This window comes from Octodon degus, unplaced genomic scaffold (assembly GCF_000260255.1).
Source record: "Octodon degus isolate 3935 unplaced genomic scaffold, OctDeg1.0 scaffold00129, whole genome shotgun sequence".
Taxonomy (NCBI): domain Eukaryota; kingdom Metazoa; phylum Chordata; class Mammalia; order Rodentia; family Octodontidae; genus Octodon; species Octodon degus.
The window spans coordinates 1,571,994-1,587,108 of NW_004524705.1; the positions used below are offsets into that span (position 1 = coordinate 1,571,994).

The 15,115-nt window shown below is 45.9% G+C and overlaps 1 protein-coding gene and 1 non-coding gene across 2 annotated transcripts in view; both read right to left on the minus strand.

The window, feature by feature from the left end:
- Window positions 1-5,506: 5,506 nt before the first annotated feature.
- On the minus strand, window positions 5,507-5,611 carry LOC111812561. Its single transcript, XR_002818047.1, has one exon. It is a non-coding gene; the product is annotated as a U6 spliceosomal RNA (small nuclear RNA).
- Window positions 5,612-13,706: 8,095 nt separating this feature from the next.
- Ssbp2 (single stranded DNA binding protein 2) overlaps window positions 13,707-15,115 on the minus strand; it is a 182,578-nt gene continuing 181,169 nt past the window's right edge. The window contains exon 17 of the mRNA XM_023700977.1: window positions 13,707-14,364. Coding sequence (XP_023556745.1) covers window positions 14,335-14,364 — 30 coding nt within the window. The 3' untranslated portion in view covers window positions 13,707-14,334. The remainder of the gene's footprint in view (window positions 14,365-15,115) is intronic.

Sequence of the window (15,115 nt, forward strand, 5' to 3'; positions counted from 1 at the left end):
ATTTTTGCTGCATTCCCTGGCACAAAGAGCTGCTTGCTGCATATACAATAAAACTGAATGACTGGGGTGTTTTAGCAAAGAACTGTATTGTACTGGTTGATACCTCGTGTCAACTTGAGAAGTTCGGAAGTTTAATTAAGTGACTCAGCAGAGAGCCAGGATTTTTAGTTTGTAAGCATCTTCGTCTTGTGTAAGAGGAGGGCATGGACACAGTGTGAGTTTTATGCCCCCAGCCCCAGGGTGGCTTGTTTATAATATGAGGAGAGAGAGGCTGGCTAGAAGCTGTGGCTGCTGCTCTTTATTCTTGTTTTGTTTTTTGCTGTCATGAACTGTTGCTCTGTGCCGGGGAGCCAGCCAAGAAGAGATGAAAACCTCTATAAACTGTGAGCTAAATAAACCATTTTTTTTTCTTAAAAAAATTCCGTGTTGGATATTTTGTCCCAGCAATGAGTAAAAAGTAACTGAGACAAAATTTGGTACCAACAGTGGGGCCATTGCTGTGACTGCCTGGTCATGTCATTCAAGAGCCTCTGAGAACGGCTTCTGGGAAGAGATAAGAAGGCTTGGAGATGTCACCTACTAGCAAAGAGACGGAGCATCTTCAGCTCTTCTGCATGTAAGATTCTGGTCAGAGCTCAGAAGACCAGAATACTGAGAGAAAGCCTGCCTATAAAGACCAGGCTAGGAAGTTTCTTCTGGGAAGAAAGACTGCACTGGTTGTTGACTGCAGATGAACTGTGTTCTGGCTTGGCAGAAAGTTTGTCTGCATTTTGCTCCTGGGCAGAAACTTTGCCTGGAACTAAGATAAAGCACAGTGGACTAGTTAATCTTGCAAAAGAAATCTCAAAGCAGTTGAATGTTGAGGCAGTGGCATGGCTTTTGTTGGGGGCTTTTTGTCAGATATATGTTGAGAGTCAAGAGCAAAGAGTCCAGCAGGATGATTTAAAATGTTGTGAGGTTGGCAAAAAAAAAAAAAAAAAAAAAAAAAAAAAAAAAAAAAAAAAAAAAAAAAAAGGTGCCAGGAAGTCTGTGGACTGCAAAGATGGAGCTGAGATCTCCATTGTCAGGAAAAACAGGAAAAGAAAACAGGTGTCCTTGAGGACGTCACAGGAGGTGGCAGCTTCTTGCCCTTTGCAGCAAGAACCATCAGGGTGAGAGACTTTACTTTGAGGAGAAAGCCGCATAACCCCATGTTCCAAAATGGAGGTGGTGGTCACACCAGTTTCCGGAATAGCGACAGCATAAATTAGTTCCTAAAAATTGCAGTCAGAGTGCTCAGTGATCCAGGCACTCAACCCCTACCGCCAAGAAAAATGAGCCTGGCTACTGCGCCAGCTGGCAGCAGACTTTGGCATAATCTACATGGCATTGGTTTTAGGTACATTCAAAATGCATTCTGAGATTAAGAAGGCTTGCACCTAGATTTCAAAAGGTCTGGGAGACCAGGCAGTGTGCCCCTGACAGGGCAGTGTGTAAAGCTATGAATGAAAAGCCTATTCAGTGAAAACCCCAAAAGTTTAAAAAAAAAAAAAGCCAGAAACATAGATTGTCTGAAAAAAGCTGCAAGGAGGGAGCAAAGCCAGCCCCAGAAAAAAGCCACGGGAGCTACCAGCAGATGTGCCATAGTGGTGGAGCCACGTAAGGTTTTTAGAGCTCACAACAATTACAGATTGCTTCAGGTGTTGCCCATAAAACCACGGGACTTAATGTTTGTCCTTCTAGATTTTGGACTTGCTTTGGTCCCAGTGCTTTATATCCTGCTGTTATGGTTTGTGTGTATTTGTTCCCCCAAAGCTTCAAACACTCATGGGGCAGATTTCGAGAGTTTGTGATTAAATCATGATCCACTGGGATTATGGGTGTGACTGCTGCCGGAATTATAGGTGTGACTACTACTCACAGCCTGGGGTAGGTAGCCTGAATGCAATTTAAGGGAGACAGACGTCCTCTCTGTTGCCATGGTTGCTGATACTCCTCCCTTTTGCTCTTGCTCTTTGTCACCACCATGATCTGCTGCCCTCTGCACTGTGCCGCTCTGCCTTGGAGCCAGCTGAGTATGGACTCAAACCTCCATTAACTGTGAACTAAATAAACCTTTTCTTCCTTCATTTTGGTGTTGGGTATTTGTCCCAGCAAGGAGAGAAGAGTAACTGGGACATCTGCTGCTTGTACCTTTTGGAATGATAATGTTTTTCTTGTGCCACTGAATGTTAAAAGTGTTTAACTTTTCATTTGTACAGGAGCTCATAGCTAAGAGTTTGCCTTAGACTTTGGAGGAAACTTGCGACTTGGACTTTTCAGCAATGCTGAAACTGTTGGGACTTTGGCAACTCTTAGAGATGGACTAGGCCTGGGAGATGTCTCAGTGGAATAATCACTTCCCTGGCAAGCGCAAGGGCCTGAGTTCAATCCCTGGTTCTACCAAAAAAAAAAAAAAAAAAAAAAAAAATTGGGCTACTCCACACTGCTGGTGATCACAGCTCCCACAGCTTCTCTCTTGGGTCTGCTTCACACCCTCCTTGCATCTTCCCTTAGACAATCCACATTCCTGGCTTTCCCACACTTGTAGGGTCTCCTCTGCACATTTGGCTTCACAATCACAGCTGCACACAGTGCTCTCTCAGGGGTGCAGTGCAGTCTCCCAGACCTCCTGAAATCTAGGTGGAAGCCTGATTAATCCCACAACTCTTGCATTATGCATGCACCTAAAACCAGCACCACATGGATGATGCCAACCAAGGTCCACTGACAGCTGAAGAAGTAGTCAGGCTTCCCTCTCTCTTGGCTGTAGGGATGGAGTATCTGGGTCAATGAACACTCCGAATCCAGTTTTGAGGAACAGATTTTCTATGCTACCATCATTCTGAAACATGATGTGGCTGCCACCATTCTGGAAGATGGTGCTTTATAGCTTTCTCCTCAAAGTGTTTCGCCACTGCAGTTTTGAGGCTGTAAAGGGTGGAGACTTGCTGCTTCTTGTGAAGCCCCCAGACCATCTTTTAAATTCTCTGGTTCCTTCTCAGCAATGGAGAGCACCTCAACTCTATGGCTGTAGTGCACAGCTTTACTGGAGCTTCCTTTCTGGCCAAACTTGCAATATTTTAAATCATTCTGCTGGGCTCTTTGCTCTTGATTCTCATCATATATCTGGCTAAAAGCCCCAAACAGTAATCATGCCACAGCCTCAATGCTTGTCTGCCTTGAAATTTCTTCTGCCAGATTAATCTCAGTTTTAGGCAAAATCTCTGTACACATACAAAATGCAGACAAACTTTCTGCCAAGCCATAACACAGCGTTTGGAGCCCAACAGTCAGGGCTGGCTTTCTTCTTAGCAGAAACCTCCTGAGCCTGGTCTTTACCAGAAGGAGTTCTATCAGCTTTCTGGTCTTCTGAGCTCTGACCAGAATCTCCCATATAGAACAGCCTAAAGTGTTATAGTGCTACTCTTTCAGGTGACATCTCCAAACCTCTCCAATCTCTTCACAAAGGCTCTTAAATCACATGATAGGTATTGTCCAGGACCCCACTCCTGGTACCAAATCCTGTTTTTGCTTTTTTTCTCCCATTGCTGAGACAAAATATCCAGTCCTCAAATGAAAGGGGAAAGGCTTATTTAACTCACAGTTTGTGTAGTGTTCAGGCCTTTTTCAGCTGGCTCTAAAGCAGGGTGACATAGCTCAGTGGCAACTGTTCATGGTAGTGGAAGATAGCAAAAGCACCAGAAACAAAAGGGAAGGAAAAAAATCTCTTGCCCCCTCCTTTTTTGCAGGTTTTTTTTTTTTCTGTATATATAACATGTATCTCCTTAGCTGGACATTGACCACCTTGTAAAGACTCAGATAAGCTGTACCTAATCAGTCAAAGTTTGTGACATCATTGCCTGGGGCTGCTACTCCTTTCCGAGCATGCGCATAGCCTGTGTGTGTGTAGCTATCTGATGCTTGGTTGCTGGGGTGAAGGTGGAGTGACTTGGTTTGCATCCTGACAGTGGCTCTGTGAACCATGGGTTTGCCACCACCGTGCTGAGGTATGTGGCCCTCCCCAGAAGTGATGCCTGTTGCTTTGTGAGTGCTGAGTGTTTACCAACACTGATACAGTGGGACTCCAGGGAGTGGAAGGGTGCCATGGAGACAGACTGGGTAGGGCAGCCGTGTGCTGATTTGAGCACAAAATGGTCCTAAGGTAGAGACAGGGAGGAGGGTCAGTCCTGAGGTCAACATCTTGAGAGATTGTCCAGTCCTGAAATGAGACTCTTCTTAGCAGATGTAATGATCCACATGGGAAAGATGTCAGTAACTGGGAGAGGCCACTAGCACGGGCCCCAGCATTTAGGTCTATACTGCTTGTCCTGCAGTTACATGTCTTTCCATGGGGGGGCTTGTTGGCTCAATAATCTTCCATAAAGAGATCAGACTCCACCTGCTAGTGCCTGCATTCCTAAGAATAAAGGAGGCGCTTTGAGAGCTACGTGAATCCTTGCAAGGTGGCAGCTATTTGTGAAGCTCTGATCATCGTGATGATCCTATACAGTACTTCTCCTGTAAGACTACATGCAGGTCCTACAGACAGCAGGACTCTGACATGAGCGATGAGGTGTGGGGAGGAAGGAAGGGAGGGAGGGAGAGGAAAGGGGAGGGAGGGAAGCGAGAGGAGAGAGGATCTGTACTCATAATGGAAATTCATATCAGTCGTTAGAGGTCAGCTAGCCGTGATAATGCATGATGCATAACTCATTTCTTCAGCGCGCAGTGTGAGCCTTTCCTATGTCATGTTCTTATTGTGCAAAGAAAAAGGGCTTTGTTGTCCCTTTGCTGAAATGTTCACCCATCCCCCACCTTCTTTCCATCTCTTTCGCCTTACGTGGCTTTGAGGTGCACTTACTTACAATGTGTAGGAGCCTCGGTTCTGTCCCTAGTGCTAAAAGGAGAAAAAGCCTGAGTGATGGCACATACCTAGAATCTCAGCACTTGGGAGCTTGAGGCAGGAGGATCGCTGTAAGATTGAGGCCAGCCTGGGCTACATAGTGCGTGCAAGCTCAGATCAAACTGTGAAGTGAGACCCTTTATCAAAACAGACAAACAAACAGAGAGAAAGAGGTGGGGGCAGGGAGAGAAGCTGGGCTGCCAAACTTGTAGCAACGGGAGCAGGACGTCCCTGCTCGGGTGGGTGAGCAGGTTCTTCTCCCAGAGGTGGACCGAGGCAGAAGCCCTGTTGGTAAGTGGCTCTCCCTGGCCCTTCTCTCTGATATCTTTCTGAATATCATTACTCTCTTGTCTTGGACTATCAAGGTCAAAGAAGCTTGCATAGCCTCTTTCATATCCCATTGCCTGGGCTACAACTCTTAGGAGAGTAATGATAGGCTAATGGAAAACTAATTTTATGAGGCTGTGTTTACATTCCAAATTGCATGCACTGCTTTTCTGTTCAGTTCCTCATACAAACATCCTCAGCAACCAGGTCTTTCACATCATCGATCTGTTTCATAACTAATCCTGAAATTTTTTAAAAAATATGGAATGCTTCCAAATTTCGAGTCATCCTTGCACAGGGTCCATGCTAATCTTCTCTGTATCATTCCAATTTTAGTACACATGCTGCTGAAGCGAGCACCTGAACATTTTTTAACATATTCTTTTAACACAATCACTGACAGTGAAAATCTGTAGCCAAATAACTAAACTCTCAGCACATTGGGAAGTTAAGCTAATCATTGTCTTTTAACCAAGTGGAAAAATATGAACGTTAATTTGTGGAATAAGACAGCATTTACTCCAAGGCTTTGAAAGCTGAGCTACACTAATAACCCCTGCACACACGTACTCGCCAAAGCTAGACTTCCTTCCTTATTTTTTGTGACTCTCTTTTGACGAACTACCTGATTTCCCAACTTCATCTTTGTAAATAGGTTTTTCTTCCCAAAATACATTCGCAGGGTTTTAATTATTGCCATTTGTATCTGAAAAACAGTTGGAATCATGTAGCTTTTTTTGGCAAACACAATGGAAATCCCTGCTAAAGAATGCACAATATAAAGCCTAGAGGAAACACTTGTTTTCAGCAGAAGGCCTCCCCTAAAATAGGTCAAGAACTCACTGGATGCATCTAACTTCTGAGCTAGAGTCTATGGGTCTGCTTGGTGATTAATCATTAGTTTTAGTAAATGCTAATTTTTTACTCATTAGGAATAAGTACATCTACTTCTGCTGCTCAAATGGAAGAGTTGTGATTGAGTCACTTGTCTGCTTGAATACTTCAGATGGCTGAGTTTATGCCCTTCTGGGATTTAATTCACACGTAGGACAAACACAATATCGATTTTTGTGACCCAGTGTGCGAACTCAGATCATAGTAAATGTGACAAGACTGAACACTGCCTACCAAATAAACCAGGAAGCTATTTATTTATTTATTTATTTATTTATTTATTTATTTATTTGGTGGAAGCGGGGATTGAACTCAGGCCTTTGTGCTTGTCAGGCAAGCACTTATTCTATTAAGCCACTTCCCTGGCCCCTTTTTATTTATTTTAAACAAACTTCCAGTGCATGTGAAAATTTGGGGGAACACCCACTTTTGCAATCTGCATTTTATATGTTCTAAAGTGCCCACTGGCAATGGAAAACAGCAAAATACTTCCAGTGATTGGAGGGAAAAACATTTGCTATTCATGTTTGCAAATGTATGGGCAGTAACTCCCCCTACACAGAAAGGTTACCCAGACCTCCCTAGAACACGAAAATACAATAGTAAAGACAGTTCCACACAAGGTTTCAAATAATCTGGAAAGTGAAGATGACCAGACAGCTGCCGCCCTCCCCGCATCCTACTCCACCACCCCTGGAGTGACTTCAAGGCCCACTCTGGAATGGCCCACAGTCCACATGCCTCTCAGAGAGGCACACCACATTCTACATCGAGGGCACTGGCTGTGGAAGTGCACAACCAAGTATCTTTCAACGAGACTACAATTTTTGAGAAAAGCCTGAGATTATCGTGCTATTTAAAGATACTTTTGCTAAACAAATGGAATTTTAAATATGAATGACTAATACGGAGAATTTGGTGATGGCCTGATTTCGTGGCACAGATTATCTCAGTGACCGGGGCTGTGGATTTTCCAACCTACTGCTCATGCATGTTTGGTATGGCATGTCCGCTGCTTATTTGGTTCAGCAGATTTCAATAACTTTTTTACTTAGCATTTTAGTTTTGATTTGGGGCACTAATTTGAGGGTTTTTCTGATGAGATAGATCTCTGCTGATTACCAGGCCTTCTATTTTCATGTAAGACTTTTATGAAAGTCTTACATTTCTAAAAAGTAGTAGTTGGGCTATCTTTTTTATTTTATTTATTTTTTTGGGCTATCTTTTTAAAAAAATGGATTTGAGTTCAACTCTTGAATTTTTCATTTGATCAAAAACTTGTGGTGAGGTGGGTACTTCTATAACAAATGCGAAGAAAGTAGGTAAAAATGTGTCTAGAAGCTGGTTATTACAGTTTTAGCTGCATGTTGAGTTGTGAAATTAAATTTAGCATCACTTTCAATGATGGATACGTATGTTCTCTTAAGACACATTTGAGACCACGAGGTGTGATGCCCCGTCAGTGAATGACCCCTAACTTGATGGTAACAGCGAGCACTGCAATATAAGAGATTAAAACAAAGACTATTTTTCAATTCATAAGCCATTTCTGTATGGTATACAAGCAATGCTGAAGTCCTTTATGTAACCAATATTAGCTTGCATAGTATATATAATTGCTCATCTGTTACTAAAAGCACATTAGAAGTAAATTCTTCTCACCTAACATCTTGCAGAGGCAGGGAGAGTACCCCTCCTTCCCCAGAGCGCCTTGGCGCGTCAGAGGCAAAGGCCAGCTTTGGGCGAACCCGAGCTCGCTGCAGGTGGGGGGACCGCCGTGGGAGTGCAGGGCCCGCGCTGAGGGCAGGGCAGCCCCGCCGGGGCCGCGGGCTGGAGGGTCTCCTAAGAAGCTGCCCCGAACTCTCCCACCCTGCCTGCGTAGGGAACGAAGCCTGCATTCGCTCTTCAATGTGACCCGCCGATCGTCACGGCGGGCTCTTCAGCGATACAGATCGCGCGGAGTCCTGAGGTTAAGGCCGGCCTCGCGCTGAAGTGCTCCGGAGCGGAGGCCTCTCCCCTGGCGGCCGGGCGTGCTCGGAGCTGGGCGGACGCACGCGTCTCCTTCGCGCCGGTCTGCCTCGTTCAGGCGGCTCCTCCGGCACAGGCAGCTACAGAGAGCTAAACAGATTCTGCGGGCCTGTTTCGTGGTGCAGCCCCCCACCCCAGGCCGCATAATCTTCTGCCACCAAGAAGCACCACTGTCGCACAGTTAGAAATAGCTGACATAAAAACTTGTGCGCGAATTCTCGGTCCTAGGGCTTCCACGCGCGCCCAGGCTAGAGCGCAGCCTGTGCGGCCGTGCTGCCTGCCTGCAGGCCCCAGACATCCCGGGACTAGGGCGCCCTCTGCCCTTCGGCGAGACGGCCCGGCCGGGGGCTCCACGCCTCCCGCAGCGGTCACCGCGTGCCAGTCCGCCGCGTCACTGCAGCCCACAGCCTGCTCCAGTCAGGCCCACACTCATTCGCGTGGAACCACCGCTCAGCCCTCTGCTGCAAGCGCGACGGACGCATTCCCATACTCCAATTACAGCTCTTCCCCTCCTCTCCTCGGGCTCATCTGTACAACAGTCTACGGCCCTACTTCGGAACTTATTTAGGCAAATGTGTATGGTAAACTGAGGCAAATATCTGAGCAGTTTGCCAGAAAGATGAAACAAACTGAGGAAAAATACATTACTGAAGGAATTATCTGCATAATTACTTCAGATTTCTGTGTTACGTGTAGTTCTATTTGGAATAAAATGCTAAAATTTCCTCTATTCACAGGATTTTTTTTTTTTTTTTTTTTTGCTAACAACATTATTTTTGACTTTCAAAGACTATCTGACCACACAGAGCCAGCCAATCATTATGGCTTTTTCATAAATGTATATAAATAGTGATAGTATAAAATCCTGGATTTTGATTCAAGTCATAACGTCCAGCCCAACTACCTGCACAGATGTCCACACTAGCCGTGCTTTGAATTGCCACTCAGAAGCCACTGGCTTCATACGAACGGTTTCTTTACTTTTCCAATAAGTATCAAGGTAGAGGCTAGAAATGAAAGGGCAGAAACTGCAAATGAAAAGCTGTATTTATATGAATAAAATGTAAAGCCGTGCCAAAAGAGGGCACGTGCACATCTTCTGGTGCCTTCTCCCCTTACATGAATAGCTCGGGTACTTTTGCAGAAACATTAAGTGATAAATCCATCAGAGGGTAATATAATAATGTACATGTCAGAATACACACACACACACACACACACACACACACACACACACACATGCACGCACACAGCAAATTTACAAAGCATGTCGGGTAGCTGGTGGCCATTATCGAATTAAGAATAGATTACCGAGTCACCCCAGACTCCATTATGTTGTTACATAAATTGTGTGTTTATAAAAATCTTACAAATAATCTTCCCAGGAAGATATTATGGGTGACAATTTAACACATGTAATAAGAAAATATCTTAACATCTTAAAATCACAATTAAACAATTCCATAAGGGGATGGCTATCATGAGTAAAGAATTCTATTTGTAAAGACTTCTCCATTTTTTATTTTTGAAACAATGGCACCTTCTTCAGCTTTCATCCAACATTGTTTGTAAGCGTGGTCTTCCTGGCAGGAAAGTGAAGCGTTCTGAAATACAGCCGGTAGGAAGCCAGGCGTTGGTTTCAATCAGCCATTTATATTCAGAGAAGCTTTGCTTCTGCACAATTGAAAGCAGATTTGTTGTTAACTTTCGTGCACTGGATAGACTTAGATTTGCTGTTTGCTAGTAAGTAGATGGCTAACTCCACCTAACTGAGCCATTTCACCAGCACATGACAAAAACTTGGCCGACATCACAAGGTGTTATGTCCTGAAGATCCTAAGCCACCCAGTGTGAAAGGGCAAGTGGGATAAAGCTGCAGTGTTAGCTGGGAATAAATCTTCTATGTATTTTTTCCTGTGACTATTAATACTTGTCTATATTATGTTCACAGCATATCTCATCTTACACATGAAATGCTAAGGATTTTAGCAGCAGATGGTAACATTTCAATGACTGGGCTGGTCGACGTGAGAAACATCTAGCCTGATGAGGACCAGTAAACGTGCAAAGAGGGACGAGACAGGCTGTTGCTGTATGCGTGAAGCACAGCGCCCTGCTTTAGTGTTCATAATATCTACACAGAGCGCTATATTTTATTATTAGAGATGTAGACAGTAAAAATATTCACATTTAAACTTCTAACATAAGTTATTGTTGTATGGAGGAAAACCAATTACACTAAGTTAACGGAGAAAATGGAATAGAGGAAACTCTTGGGAGACTATTCAGCTGAGATTTTCTCTTGAAAATATAGTCCACAAATGGAAGGAAAGCGGGCTCAGGCGCACTTTCCACCTGGAGGTCATCCTCTTCAATCTGAGCGACGGTTCATGGTAAAGTGGCTGCTTCTGGTGAAATTAATGAGTACCCCCAATTTATTTCTCATAAACAAATGTGTACACAGAACACCCTGGAATCTCTGCATGTGCCTGGCAAGATCGGTGAAATGGCCAGGGAGGAAATGACCATTTGAGCCCTTGACTTTAGACATGCACCACCATCAAAAGGTCCAGCACGGATAAGCTAACAAGGTGTCGGCCCTGGGTCTGGGGACACCATGGTGGAGCCGGGCAGCCCCTTGCCATTCCGTGCCTCCTGCCTGCTCCTTTCCTGGAGCTGCAGAGCTGCCAGAGAAAGGAATATAAGCTGAGCTGCAGAATCCTGGGAACATGGTGTGCGGGGTTGTTTGGCGAGCAGACTTCCGGCTACCGCCCCCAACCCAAGCGCACAGACGCGCACACACGAGTACGCCAAATGGAAGTCGAATTACCAGGGATGCACCGCTCTTTTACAGCATTTCTCGAGGCACAGTCTACAGGCCAGGGAGATTCTCACAAATGCTTGAGGCCTTAAGCAAAAATACAGACACCTGCTCCTCGTGGCAAATAAAAACCACAAATAAGACTAATATTTCTGGAAAATACACAACAACTCTGTCCGTACTAGATGTCACCTCCTCACATTACCTATTTATGACCTCTTTGTATCAAATAGTGCTGTTTAGGACAAAGAATTATAGGACATAAAAAGAGGGAAAACCAGTGTCAAAAAGACAGTCATGCATGCCAAAGTCACGTAGCCACAGCTTGGAGTACTGGTTAGAATCAGCAATGACAATCAAAAACTGACACCTGCAGTGGCTTCCTCTGGAAAAACTGCTAGGATCTGGCTGGAGCGCAATAAGAGATTTTTTTTTTTTTTTTTTGAGGAACTGGGGATTGAACTCAGGCCTTTGTGCTTGCCAGGGAAGCGTTTATTCCACTGAGCCATCTCCCTGGCCCCCCAACAACAAGAGATTTATGAGGCTTTTGATGATAGAGAAGTCTTAACCTCAGACACTGTAACACTCCTGTTCTCAGCAGTAGAGTCCAAGCCGCCGCTTCTTCATGGGGACACTGATTCTTTCACAAACTGTGTGGCGCCCCCAGGTCGATGGACCCTTGGCCACTGCTCTCAGGCAGCTGGGGTGGGGAGCTGGTGAAAGGCCAGGCTCTGCTCGGAAAGAATGATGTGCGCTTCCAACCGCAGTCAGCTGAGCAGAAAGCAAAGCAAGCAGAAAGAAGCCACGCTTTCACCGGCATTCCGTGTGTATTTCAAGTCCAGGGTAGGTAAGAATGGCCGACACTATCACGGTGCAGTGAGGCTTGCAAGGACAGTCCTGGTGGCAGGCGGCACATATGCAGTGCAGTACAAACACACTTGTAGAGGTGGAAACGTAGGAGACACAGGCTAAATGGTGATGCTAAATGATCCAAAGCCTAAACAAAGTTAATGCTCAGATAATCAGGATGTGAGCGAATTGTGTGGATATGAAAAGTGTGCGCTTTGTATGCTAGTTTTCTTTAATATAATTTTCTCCTCAAAAATAACTATTTCAGGAAAATTTAAATAATCTGAAAGAGCTATTTTAAATCTGGGTTCCAAGAATGAAACAGAAATAAGCCAATCAGTTACGATGAACTGATGGCTATATCTTAAAAACAAATTTTATCTTTTTGACCAAGTATGTTAGAAACAATGGGGCCCATAGCACCACTCATATTCCAGGTTTACATCAAAATAATAGCAAGAAAATCAAGCCCAGAATTCTTTGTGATCAGAAACAACATCTTCTCTGAAGGCAAATAAAAGAAATTCAAGATCAGCAACAATGTAGGACAGTTAACAAAATGTCTAAAAATCCTGGCATTATAAGATTAAGCATAATTGAAGAACTGTCTTTGTAGCACTGTTACAAGAAGTGGTGGTTGCAGCTGGCCTTGGTAAGTCAGGTGTCTGTACAAAGTGCCACCCATAGGTGCCTAGCTTGAGGTCTGAGTCCTCCATGACAGGCCTCTGGTACCGGACACATGCGCTACTAGCTGGTCCCCTTTCTTTGCAGTTTCAATCTGCAATATAAATTCAATCCCAATTCTTTTATCTCCTTCAACAGCTCTGTGTGGCTCCCCGGTCATGTACACATGAAATCTGTAGTTTTAAGGAGGAATAAATTATTACGGATTGAAGGGAAATCAACTATATGGGCTACACTAGCAAGTACGTGGCTGAATTTCCACTTAGAGACCAGGAGCCCTGGAAAGAGAAGACTCCTCCTGGGTGGGATTGAGCTGTGTCACAACTGGAACACAAAGAATCCCTACATTGTCGTCCAGTCACGGGTGAGGGTCTTCACATTTTTTAGTAGGACTCTGCTGTTCTGTACGTACAATTAAACAAAACCCAGAGATCTGGAAAGTATAGAGCCAGGAGCTTTGTTAAGGGATCAGTCCTTCTTCCTCTCCTTCTTCTCCTTCTCCTTCTCCTTCTCCTTCTCCTTCTCCTTCTCCTTCTCCTTCTCCTCCTCCTCCTCCTTCTCCTTCTCCTTCTAGCACTTTTCATTCTTTTGCAGCTGTCAGTACACAGCGGCCCTGAGCTCAATGGCCGAAGCAGCTAGGCTCCTGCAGGCATGCGCTTTAGAGCTCGAGCCAGCCCTGCCCCAGGGAGGAGGGACACAGAAAGGACAGGGCCTCGACTGCCAGCAGGGTCTGGGGGAAGCGGCGGCGGCGGCGCAGCCTGGGCGCGCTGGGCGTCCGGTGACCCTCCCGCCACCTGTGCCGAGACTCATCCCTTTCGCGGCGTCTGCCGGCAACGTCGTGCACCTGTCCTCACCTGAAGCAAAGCCAGACGGCATTCACGCCATGAGTCGCTAAACATCTACCTGGAGAAGGCCTGGTCCAGCCAGGAGTCTCGCCACCACGTCTGGGCTTAATATGCTAAGCAGAAAACCCATCGTTAAAACACGACGGCCCCGTCGCGTCACTGCTGTGCTCTGGGTCGTCTGGGCTGACGATTTCCGTGTCACCTAAAAGCCAAGGACTCCGCTTGCCGCAGCCGCGGCGGGGCGCACGCTGCGGGCCCTCGCGACTCCTCCACCGGAGTGTTCGTTCTCCTCAAAGAGAAAGTGCCAAGCGCCCTTCCGGGGACCCACACGCCGGTGCACGCGAGCGCGGAGCTGTGCTCGCTCCATTTCTTGAGACAGCACACGGAGGTTCACGGTGACTTGCATCAGACACAATTTAATGAAAGCTCTCAAATAAGCGATTTTATTCCTACCCATGATCGCAGACATTTACAAAACCGCAACATCTGAGTTCACCTTAAAAAATAACTTATATAAAGCAGTGGTATACACAGCACAAACTGCTCAAGGAGGGGCAGGAGCGACTTTGAATGATTAAAATGTAAACGTGAAAAAAAGAATGGAATAAAAGTCCCTACTGATTTCTACGTAAGATGTCACGTCATATTTTACAATGTCCCGTGGGTCGAGGCGCGGGGGCGTGCGTGCGTGCGTGCGCGTGACGCCTGACACGCGGCGCATCCTCTGCCCACACACATACACAGACAGTTATTCGCAGTTCGGTCTCAGGCAATTCTACTGTGCCGCTCCGTGCAGTTGTCTGAATTGCGTTTGGACCCGCTTTCTTCACAAAAAAGGGGAGAGAGCAGGACAGAAACGGGCTGGCGCGGCGCGGCTGGATCTGTACGCTGTACACTGCGGAGGAGGCTCTCCGGAGGCTGCGCGGAGCGAGGGCGACTCCGGCGTGTCCCGGCTCGGGGCGTCACACGCTCATCGTCATGCTCGGGGAGTACTGGGGAGAGAGAAGCGCACTTTAGCGGCGGTGCTTTGACAGCCCTCTCACGCTCTTCCCGACACAGCAAGATGCGTTCTGCGCATGCCAGCTGCCCAGGCTGGATGGAACCACTGCACACTGCCAACGCGGACAGGTAAGAATCGACACCCGAGACCAAGGCAATGGCTTAGTCATAGCACCCTGGGGGTTTGGAAGAATTAAGCATAAACCCCTGAAAACTGTATCTTACTGGAACAGGTCTTTGTTGTTGATTCTGGGAATCGGAAGGACCGCACACTTGCCAGGCAGGCACTGGCCGCTGAGCTACATCCCCAGCCTCACCGGATCTGTAAAATGCTAGGTTACTAGCAGAGAGCATCAAAGCAAACCGACCCCCAGATGCCCCGAGATGTTTCCCCTTTCACAGTTAGAATACTGGGCGGCTGCTTCATACCTTGCTAACCTAATCCACGGTTGTCTGGGGTGAGAGTAGGGACCAGGTGTGACATGCTTAGCTGTCAGCTTCATGAGGCTGACAAATGTCACCAGGCTTTCAGACACTGGAGAAAGTGGTCTCACCAATTTTTTTTTTGGCTTTGGGAGTTACTTTTTTTTTTCTTTTCAAAGTTTTATTGATAAACATAAAGCAATGAGACAGTTTCAAATCAAATCAAAAGTACAGTTTCAACAAATAATACACTGCATATATTCTTCTTAGTGGTTAATTGCTGTACAAGATGCAGACTTGTGATCCTACTTACAAACACCA